Source organism: Trichechus manatus, unplaced genomic scaffold, assembly GCF_000243295.1.
Source record: "Trichechus manatus latirostris isolate Lorelei unplaced genomic scaffold, TriManLat1.0 scaffold00127, whole genome shotgun sequence".
Lineage (NCBI taxonomy): Eukaryota > Metazoa > Chordata > Mammalia > Sirenia > Trichechidae > Trichechus > Trichechus manatus.
Genome location: NW_004444063.1, coordinates 6752620 through 6763745, shown reverse-complemented (window position 1 = coordinate 6763745; position 11126 = coordinate 6752620). Strand labels below are relative to the sequence as shown.

Genomic DNA, 11126 nt, shown 5'->3' with positions numbered 1-11126 from the left:
CTACATCCTTCTCCAGCTCTGTCCAGAACCCTCTGTTGTGATCCTGGTCAGAGCAGTCAGTGGTGGTAGCCGGGCACCATCTAGCTGTACTGGACACAGTCCGGTGGAGGCCTTGGTAGCTGTGGTCCATTAGTCCTTCAGACTAATCTTTTCCTTGTATCCTGACAGGACTATTTTGAAAGCAGGCCAGGGACCCAGAGGCAGGTGCCAGGCATTCCCCACAGGCCAAGTTAAGCTCATGAGTACCACTTCAAAGCCAAAATACCATCTGTCCCTCACAGGATCTGGAAGGTCAGCTTGTGATAGCCAACATGTTTGGCTCTTAACATGGTTTCTGTTCAAAGACAAATTTTCCTAACACCACCACCACACACAAACACACACAAACAACACCCACACTCCCCACCACACAGAAATGTTCTCAGTGTCTGGGGCTGAGAGGCAAGAGAAGAATCTCTCAGGAGATTCTGGCACAACAGTGCCTCCCTCGCCTGGCAACCAGTTAAGTGATTTTCCTCCCTGGAGGGCTTTGGGGGACATGCAGCTGACCCAGAGAGTGCAAGCGGGGTCCTGGTCCCCTTTCTCCACACATACGAGCTAGACCCTCCCTCAGCCCCACCAAGGATGCCAGCAGCTAACTCTAAGCCCTAGCTCTCCTAGTGTCTCAAGCCAAGGCTGTTCCAAGATGAGGTCCAGGGCCCAGCCCTATACCCACCCCACCATGGGATGGGAACCTATTTCAGATCTGTCTGTGAGAAATGTTGGGCCCCCTGGCCACCCTGGCCACTACAATTCTATTAGGAACTGAGCAGTAGAGAATCCAGGTAAACCCTGCCTCCCAATCATCAGTGATGGAGAGGAGGGGGAAGGGGACATGGCAGCAAGTAGTTCTCTTTGAAAGATAATCAAATGGGAGAAATTCTTTTTGAACTAGAAATAGAAGAGTAATTTTATAACAGGATGATACATATACCAAACCAACATCCAACTTCATATCTAACAGTGAAATACCAGGGGAATTTCCAAGATGTTCAGGAATAAGACAAGGATGTGTGTTATAAACGGCTCTCAAAGCTCTAGGCAGTTCAATAAGACAATAAAAACAAATTAATTATAAGTATTGGGAAGGAGAAAACAAAATTTTCCTTATTTGCAGACGAAAATACTATCCGTAAAAAAGAGAATCAACTAAAAACCAAAAAAGGAATAAATGAGTTCAATAACTAGTTGTGACCTGCCCAAGTCTTGGCTTCCTTGTGTGTAAAATGAAAATAATGACGGAACCTATTTAATACAGTTTATAGTTAATACACATGAAAGACACAGAACAGAGCCTGTCACACCGTTAAGTTCTCGGTAAACACTACCTTATAGTATGAAACACACCAAATATTAAAAATCAACAGATTAGCATATGATAGTAAACTTGTGGTACAAGGGGTTTGCGATCGGCTGCTAACCTAAAGGTTGGTGGTTCGAACCCACCCAGTGGCTCCACAGCAGAAAGGCCTGGCAAACTACTCCCATAAAGATTACAGCCAAGAAAACTCTATGGAGCAGTTCTACTCTGTAATACATGGGGTCGCCATGAGTCAGGGGCCAACTCGATGGAAGCTATCAACAATAATATACTGGTAGAACCAGTTAAAATACAATGATGAAGAAACAAAGTCAAATTACAGGAAGAGACTAAAGAAACTACCTAGAAATTAACTTTTAACAAGAAATGAGCAAGGCTCATAAATTTAAAAGATGTAGATAAATGGAGAGATGCAGCATACTCCTGACGAGAAGACTCAGTAGTGTGAAGATGTACATCCTCCTTCAAGTTAATCTCTTCGTTTGCAATCCCGATCAGGAGCTCCAGGTGAAACTGGTATGTCTCACTGTGGGCCCACCCTGTTCCCAGCATGCCCTTCTGTCATCGCATGTTAATCTGGGCTGTCCACATTGGGTCCCTCCTCTTTCTTCCCCACTGGACCATGAACCCACAGGGGCAGACCGAGTCTGCAGCATCTCAGTACCCCATGACAGATTCATGCTAGACACTCGCAAAGGCAGGCAGGGTAGGCAAACAAGTGTCCCTTTGGTATCAGGGCTGAGAGAGGATGTGCCCTTCGGCAACCCGAGAAGGACCTGCAGAGACACCTACTTTAGGCTTCGCAATTTCCTTGATCCTCTCGATTTCCTCATCAGACATGACATCGTAGTACCTGACGATGTGTGGGCTGTCCCACTCATCCTCCTCTTTGAAAGGGGCGATGAGCAGCTGTGGGGTCCTGTTGCCATGATGGTACCTACAGAAAAGCCTCTTCTGCCTCCGGGGTGTCTGGGGAACACAGAGCGACAGGCCCTGAGCTGAGCGACTCCGATCCCCAGCCCCAGCCTCCTCTGGCTGCAGACAACAGTCTCACAACCTGTATCCAGCAGCCACCCCCCACCACCTTGCCCTGCCCCAGAAGGAAACAAAAGCCCCTCAGCTTGACTGGCAAGAAATATCACCCCACAAACCATGCAATTTTTCTTCTCCCCCCAAGAATAGCTCATGTCCACAAGCCCTGTGGCAAAGGCTAATTCCTGATCCCTTTCATAAAGATTTAAAGGGCTGGGGCACGAGGGAAGCCAGTGGGAGCCAGACAGACGCGGGCATGGAAGGGCAGAGAGACTTCCCCATACCTCAGCCTCCCTGAGGAAGCTCTGGGATCCCAGGGCTCTTAGAGGCCAAGGTTACTGGATACTAAGCTCTAACACATGCTGTGTCTTTACTATAGAGACTTTACCCTCTGCTCATACCATGACTTCCTGTGGGGCCTGGGACACATCCACACCCACAGTTTTCTTCACAACAGGGAGTCAAGCAAAAGCTGGACGCATTGTGGTGGTGGAGTGGGGGGAGCTCAGTAATAATTTAGAGGACAGAAACTCTGCCGGCATCAGGGAAGATAGTCTCCTGTCCTACACCTCAGAGAATACCCACATTTCAGCCTCAGCAGATGCAACAAAGAACTGGGGGAGATGCTGAGAAAAGTACCTACAGACAAAGGAGCATCTCCCCAAATCTGCCTGCCCATAGCCAAAGTCCAGGTCCACAGCCTGGGCGCCTTGGCCCACCTCACACATCTCACCAGTTTGACACCCTCCCCACGACAGAGGCTCTCGTAGACTTCCCTCTCAGGCAAGTAGTCCACAGGCCTCTCATAAATGCCTTCCTGGGTTGCTGGCTCAGCTTCTGTTGTCTGGTTTGATAACACTTTTTCTCTTTCTTCCTCCAACAAATGTTCAAAGTAACGCAAATTCCCTCCAGCCCGTTCATGGCTTGGGTCTAGAAAAAGCAAAGAACAAGAAAGAAAAGCAAACCACAAACATCTGTTAGGTCATTCAGAGAAATTATTCTGTAAGTGATTTTCTCTCCTAGCAGCTCACTGGCATGCAGCACTGCCTGCCACAGCACTCTACCCATGGTTTGCTGGTCAGAGACAAAAAGCCAACAGAGGTTCTCCCTACCATGGTCAGAGATGAGAGAGAAGCAACAAAGGGGGACACTTAGTCAGCTGCTGAGCACATGGGGGCTGCCCTCTCAGGCCTCCCTGGACATCCCAGGAACCCAGGTCCAGAGAAACAGCCCAGAGTCCTGCCTCCTGCTCATGACATGGGTGTATGACAGTCACACCCATTCCCTAGTGTATGCATGACTGGTGGCCACATCGCGTGCTGTCACAGCCAGAAGGCAGGCTGAAATGCCGGCAAAACGAAGAGCCACACGACACTGCATTGCTTTGTCTTGCAGTGACAACACCCAAAGGAGCAGGCTTGACAAGGTTACTACCCCACTCCTCAGGTAAGGAAATTAAGGCCCAAAGATGTTAAGAGACTTAGGTTAAGGTTTTACAGAACAAGAATCCAGGCTTCCTGACTCCTGTGCAAGGCTCTTACTAACTCGCTTGACAGAATCTACAAAGCGCTCAGTCTTGCGGGACACACATATGCCAGCTGACATCAGACTCAGGATCCTGTGAAAAGTGGCAGCATAAGAAAGTCTTTGCTTGTCTGTGAACTTCCAGACCACGATGATCCCATGTACTAGTAAAAGGTGGAACAGAAGGATTTAAAGACACAGTGCTTTTGGCCTCCCTCAGTCCAACACCTCAAGACGTGTAAAGCACCAATGCCACGGCAGGTCCTCGACAGACCTCAGGTCCCTAAATAATAGCTCGAGTCACCGTCTGTCCTGCAGCGACCTTGAAGTACAGCTCCCTTCCTGAGCTGCCCGTGACACAGTGAAGGCCCCACATGCACAGTGGAAGCTGCACCACAGCACTGGGCCCCTCTTAAAAAAGGGAGCATGTGGGGCCACAGTTGTCACAGACCTGAGTGTACCCATCAGCATGGGCTTAGGCCAGGACTGAGGTGGGTAAGAAGCTGGCTGGCAGTTGGTCTGGGCCTGGAATCAGTAAGGCACAGGCATTAGTCACTGGTCAGGTGACAGGTCAGACTGACAGTCCCAGGAGAAAGATCAGGCAGCAACCAGCAGAGCCCAGCTCCTTTGCCAGCTCCCCATGCCCATCTTACCTTCCCTGAATCTCCTTACCCAGGGAGAGGAGGCGGCGGGTGAGCTCCAGGGCCCGGTGTAGGTCACCCAGCTGGAAGACAGTGTAGCTGAGGTAGTCCAGCACTTGGGTTTTGGCCGTGGTGCCCTCCTCCCCAGCATCAAGCTGCTTCAGCACTTGCTCCATCCACAGCACAGTATGATAATAGTCCCCTTCATTGTAGGCCAAGCGGCCCAATCCAAAGCAATCGTCCACACTCAGGGTTGCCTGGTACTTGGTTCCTGCAGCAGAGAGACAAACAATCAAGACCTAAAGAGCCTCTGGGTTAGAGAGAGGGATTCCTGAATTTAGGAAAAGCCCAGGCCACAAAAGTAGGGTATCACCCCAGCAGAGCCACACCAGGACTTCAGACCACACACCTCAAAGGGCCACTAATGCAAGGAGCACAGCCACGCTGGTCCTGCCCGTGTGGGGTTCACAGCCAATCTCTTAGCCTTAGTCTCCCCCTCTCTCAAGTGGGAAGGGACCTTTGTTATGGGGCAGCCCACCGAGAAGTAGTGTTCCAGAGAGTTGACGGTCCTGTAAGCACACAGAAGTGTGTGGTGGGAAGCTAGCCATGTGAGTCTGGAGGGTAGGAAAATGTTTTGACTGAACATATAAAACGTAGAACGTAAGTGGAAACTGAAGTCATGGATGAAGACAATCACTTCCAGGAGAGTCTGAGGGAAGAGCAGAGAAGGTGGTCAAAGCTATCCAGCAGCCTAACCAGGAGGGAAGAAGAGATCAATTGGCAGCAGAGATTCACAAGATCTTTGGCTCCTGAGGCAGGGTGTACATAAGATGAGCGAGAATGGAGCCAGTGTGTAAGCTCAGAGGGAAGAGTCCAGGGAGCTGTAGATAGCATGAACAGGCACAGAGAATGTAATTGAGGTGGGCACAGGACAGGAGGTAGTGGGTCCAGGTATCAGCCTGGGACAAGAAATAGGAGGACAGGGGATGAAGGCGTGTCTGGATGCAGATCTCTGCGGCACTGTCGGGGCAGAGGCTGAGAGGATTCCTGACCAGCAGCCCCTGGCTTTCTCTGAGACGCAGGAGGAGAGGGTCTCTGCAGCGTACAGGTGGGAAATGGCCAAGCAGGGCCGGGAATGGGAGACTGGCACCACCTGGGGACCAAAAGAGGATTACCCAGAGGTGATGGTGCACCTGAGGGTAGAGGCCACAAGTCTGGTGGCTTCAACCCTGTCCAGCCACCAACAAGACACACAAAGGACAGGCAAAGCCTGCAGGAGCGAGTTACCTGGAAGTTCCCCTTTGGAAATCTTGTCTGGGTCCAGTTTGTAGGTGTCCTGCAGCCTCATCAGGGCCTTGGCAGCTCCCATTTCATCCTCATCAGTGGGGAAGAACTGCCGCTGCACTGACAGGTTGGCAATAAAACCTTCCAAATGAGAGACTGAAAATGAGAGATTACCCTTGATCCAGGGGCAAATTTGGACCAAAGAGGCACCCACTAAACAGATTCTGGCTAGTTGAATCTCCCCACCTTCTCCCTCAAAGGCTGTTCCCCTTTCCACCAGGAAGCCCTCCCTGATAGCTGTAGTCCATGTGGACCTCTCCTTGTTCCTCACTGTACCTACTGCCTATGCTGCTTATTTGGAACCGAACAGAAATGGCCCCATACATTAGTTAACATTTGGGAATCCTGGAGTCTTCACTCCAAAGCACTCAGTCAAACTCAGCAGACAGAGAATGGACAGAAAGGGTAATTGACAGGGACACAGGAGAGGACTCAGGGAGGACTTATCAACTTTCCGGTGGAAAATGAATCACATGGGAAACTTTGACCTGTTTACTGGGCTGTCCAGGTAACCACGGATTCCAGTCCACATCGCAGGACAGGGACAGAGGAGGTCAATTCAGAGAGCTTGGCTGTCCATTCACTACTGACCACTGGCCCTTAGCATCCAGAAAGGGGATGATATAGTCCTGGGGGCACTTGGTGCTGCTTTATCCTACCCCCAATTACCAGCTGAGGGACTGTCTGGCCAGGCCGAGCACCAAGGTGGGTGAGAGATCCAGAGAGGCCACATCAGGCCCTGCTCTAGTCTCTATAGGGTATTCCTGCCCTTCAGATCTGCAATGAGCTTGGGGCAAGAGCTCCCCAAGTGTGGTGCTCAAGACCACAGCCTGGAGCCTAGGAGAGGCCCTGCCCACAGAACTACCCCCAAGGAGGCTGTTTTGGGACCCCAAGTCCTAGCAGTAAAGCAAGATATGCACCTCCTACAATCCTAGTACTCCAGGTGATAGCCAGGTCCTGCCATACTGACTCAGGGGCTTCAGTTCTGCCTGCAGCTAAGAACTGGGGGAACTCCCAGGCTGTTCCTTCCCTGGCCACCTCCCAAAAGCAGCAGCACCCACTGCCACCTGCTCTCATGACCTCAGGCTCAAACATCCACTTCTAGCCATGCCTGGGGACCCAGGGATCAGGATACAACCCTGTCTTCCTCATGGCTGCAAAGCCAGGGATTCTAAGAGTTTAGAATCTTGTGGTGCGGGGGGAGGAACATGTTCCCAGAAACAGCCACATTGCCAGCGTAGCCCCCTCATTTTACGGGCAAGAATTCTGACAGAGATGAAAATATCCAGCTGCTCTCTGGGCCTAGCCTGCTTCCCTCCAGGTAATTACAAGGGTTTCTAAAGGAACCGGATGTTGACAGTGGGGGTTGTGAGCGTGGAGAACAAGACTGGAGGGCAGGAGGTCATCTGAGACAGGCTTAGTCTCCCGCTGTGCAGGCTGAGTGGCCCGTTCTGAGCTACAAGCCCAGGCTGGGAGGCAGGGGTCTGGGAAAGGCAGCCATGGCTTCTGGAGCAGTGAGCTCACTGGGCACAGCTCCAGCATGGCTGAGTTCACCACTCCCTCCCCGGAGGCCACACTGTCCCCAGCCAAGCCCAGCCCAGTCTGGCCACATGGACTGAAACGCCTCAGCCACAGAGACAACTAGTCTGAAATTAATCAGCACTCCCAGCTCCGGGAGGGAGTCCTGGAGAGGCCAAGGGCTGAGCCTGGGCCTGGGGTCAGGAGGGCCCACCGTCACTTCTTGCTGAGAGGAAAAGTGTGAAAGCATAGAAAATACTACCACAGTAAAAGTACCATGCATAGTTAAGAGCTTTAAAAAAGTTCACACTCTGATCTGTAACTAATACTACTCCTGGAAATTGATCCTAAGAAAATAATCAGAGATGGGCACAAAGATATACGTGCAAGATTGCTGATAATCTGGAAACAATCCCACATCCAATGACTTGACACATTTTGCTTGTAAAAGATATCAGTGAGAATGAATTTAGATGAGGCCCATGCTCTGCGGTTTGCCCTGCCCCACCCCGCCCTCAGCCCATTTTCACTCATTTTTATTAACACTTTGGTCCCTGAACGCAAGTGAGCTTGCATCCCCTAGTATATACCGATGACTCCATTTTTTTAAAATGTATATGCACGGGTTGAAAGACTGGAGTTCTGATAGTACTTATCACTAGGTAATTCGATCAAGAATTGTTAATTTATCATAAAAACATGTATTGTTGTTTTATGCAGTCAGGTCGCTTAGCAGTCAAGCGCTTGCAAACTGCACCACCAGGTCTCCTTGGGGAGGGAGTAATGGGAAGTTAATGTTTAATGGAGGTCCCTGGGTGGCACAAATGGTTTGTGCTCAACTACTAACCTAAAGGTTGTCAGTTCGAACCCACCCAGCAGCACCACAGAAGAAAAGCCCTGGTGATCGGCTTCTGTTAGCTTAAAACCAAAAAACAAATGAGCCTGTTGCCAGCTCCCAGCAACCCTACAGGACATAGCAGAGCTGCCCCATAGGGTGTCCAAGGCTGTAAATCTTTACAGAAGCAGACTGCCACGTCTTTCTCCCACGGAACGGCTGATGGGTTTGAACTGCTGACCTTTCGGTTCGCGGCTGAGCCCTTAACCACTGTGCCACCAGGGCTCCGTTCTGTAAAGATTACAACCAAGAAAACCTTATGGAGCAGTTCTACTCTGTTAACACATGGGGTCACCATGAGTCAGAATCAACTCAACAGCAACAGGTTTTGGTTACTTTATTGCTTAACGGGTATAGAGTTGGATATGGGACTATAATCAAAAATCAAATAAACGAGGGCAGCAAATTGCTAAGTCCCACAGAAAAGGGAGAGAGCCATGGGACTAGAAGGGTCCATGTTCACATACTACACATGCCCACAACACCCAGACCCAAGACAGGTGCAGACACACACACACACCCAGGAGCAAGCGCACAAACATACCAGCTTGCCTAAGCACCTGCTCGCCGCTCCTCACCTGCTGCCGAGTCTTGCAGGACAAGGTCCTCTAGTGCAGGCCAGTCTGTGTTCAGCCGCTTCACCAGTTTGTAGGCATTTACGGGGTGTGACAGATAGCCCTCGGGGTCAGCAGCCGACTTGCTGGTCAGTGCTTCCATTTTGTTGGCCCAACTGTGGAACCAGAGGAAAAGGAAGATTGTTATGCCCACCCACATAGTTCTTAACCTGGGGTAATTTCCACAGGAAGATCCATGACCCTTTTCACTCACTGGTAATAATAAATACAGCAACTCCCCACTGATACTTCCAGTCTCTTAATGTAGATAAGAGGTGAGAGCCCAATATAAGCAAAAAGGCTCTTAGAAAGGAATAACAAAAACAGTGACTCCTTAACCCATGTACTACATTCTGGAGGACTAGCATGAAATAACCCCCGAGCCAGCTGTGCATCGCCCTCTCAAGGGCACCCTGGATGGGCTCCTGGGGGGTGGGTGGCAGAAGGGCTGGCTCAAGGTAGGTATGAAGACTTAGGATATCAGACACCTCTTTATCTTGGAGAGCCTGGCTTCCTCCACAAGGATGTACTCCTTCAGAGACTTCACCAAGTCTTTCTCTGCATAAATCAGGTCTGTCATGTGCCCTGCAAAAGAGAGAAGAAACGGCCGGTGAGAAACAGATGGACATCCAGCTCCTTCCTTGGGGCAGAGAACACCAGCGAGGGGAGTGTTGCTCTCTTGGGATGGTGAGGACTTGGAGTTACAGGGGCCCTAGGCACTCACAGGATCGTAGCCCCCAGCTTCAGGTGGAGAGAGGCAGAGGCACCCCAGGGAGTGTCTGGGATAAGTGCTTTGGGGGCCACAGAGTGTTCTCTGCTCAGAATCACTCTCTGATCCAGGGAAAAGGCAGTCAGAAAGGCCAGACAGTCCAGGAGCAGCCTGCACTTCCCAGGGAGCAAGGTCCAATCCAGACAGCTGGCTCCTGGGACATCCAGCTCATCAGCACCTCAGAGGGGGAAACAGTAATTCTATAAGCTCTGCTCTCCCCAGGACTGGTCAAAACCTGTGGATGAGGTCATCCTGCCTGAGTAAGAACAGGTCTCAGGCAATGCCATCCCCTGGCATTTGAACCAAGGGTAGCTCAAACAGGTGACAACCCTATTGGCCCTACCGATGGAGGTGAAGAATTCGGCCCCCACACAGCGCAGGACACCAAACCAGGCCATCAGCAGCATGGACACTTGGGGTTTCATGGTCACAGAGGTCAATGTCTGTAAGACATTTAGTAACATTCATTAGATCAACATAGTGAAAAAGAGCAACTCAGGTGAAGAGCCACACACGTGTGTAAACATACACATGTATTCAAACATGTCAAAATCCTGGTCTAGCACACAGAAGCTAAGAAGCATATTCAGGATCACCACTGGATACAGGGTAGGGTGTGGAACCAATGACGTGTGCTCAATTCTGGCTCCTGCACTGGGAGACCACCTGCTCTCAGGAGAGGTCCCATTCCTCTTGGCTCCACATGAGAAGGCTGAGCCATGATATAAGCAGGGCCACAGTCATTCAGTCCCTGATTCTGACCCACCTGTTCTCATTTCACAGACTGCTTGTCTGTTTCTATCATTCCATCCAACACATGTGCCAGGACAGTGTCAGATGCTGGGGACCCAGATATAACACACAGCCCTTGCCCACGACAGTAAGGAACTACACTGATGGAAAGTGAACTCGACACAACGTGGTATACGACCCAGGGGACCCACCCCAAAGTTAAGGCATTCAGCAGATGGCTGGCCAGAAGAGGAATAAATCTAAGCCCGGCCAGTCTGCACTTGTCCAAGGAGGAGAGCACTCAGGGGGGAGGGCAATCTCGGGCAGACACTGCTCTTTCTGAAGTTAGGCTCCTCCACAGACACTGTCCTCACCGGCCAGCCACAAATATTGACTAAAGGCACTGAGCTAGGCACTCGGGATACAAAGATGAATAAGCCGCTGTCAGCCAAAACCTCAGGCTGGGCTGGACTGGTGACATGGAAAAGAGACCAGCGTCTGTATTCTCGTCAGTGGACAAAGAGCCACAGCCAGCTTTCAAGGCAGCAGGCGCAACCTGGGGCAGGCCCCACTAGCAATGGATCCGTACACACAATGGAAGCTTTAGACATTGGCTCCCAGCTCAGCCACGCAGCCCAGAGCATGCCCAGGAGGCGAACCGGGCCCACCGAGGGTACCCGGCTGGAGGACCAGCACC

The 11126-nt window shown here is 50.9% G+C and overlaps 1 protein-coding gene across 1 annotated transcript in view; it reads right to left on the bottom strand.

Annotated features, from left to right (window-relative positions):
* P4HA2 (prolyl 4-hydroxylase subunit alpha 2) overlaps positions 1-10134 on the bottom strand; it is a 26017-nt gene extending 15883 nt beyond the window's left edge. Inside the window, exons 1-7 of the mRNA XM_023739007.1 lie at positions 10041-10134; positions 9417-9513; positions 8893-9044; positions 5845-5982; positions 4589-4828; positions 3126-3322; positions 2153-2329 (exon numbers count right to left, since the gene is read on the bottom strand). Of these exons, the coding sequence (XP_023594775.1) occupies positions 2153-2329; positions 3126-3322; positions 4589-4828; positions 5845-5982; positions 8893-9044; positions 9417-9513; positions 10041-10122 (1083 nt within the window). The 5' untranslated portion in view covers positions 10123-10134. The remainder of the gene's footprint in view (positions 1-2152; positions 2330-3125; positions 3323-4588; positions 4829-5844; positions 5983-8892; positions 9045-9416; positions 9514-10040) is intronic.
* Positions 10135-11126: the final 992 nt, after the last annotated feature.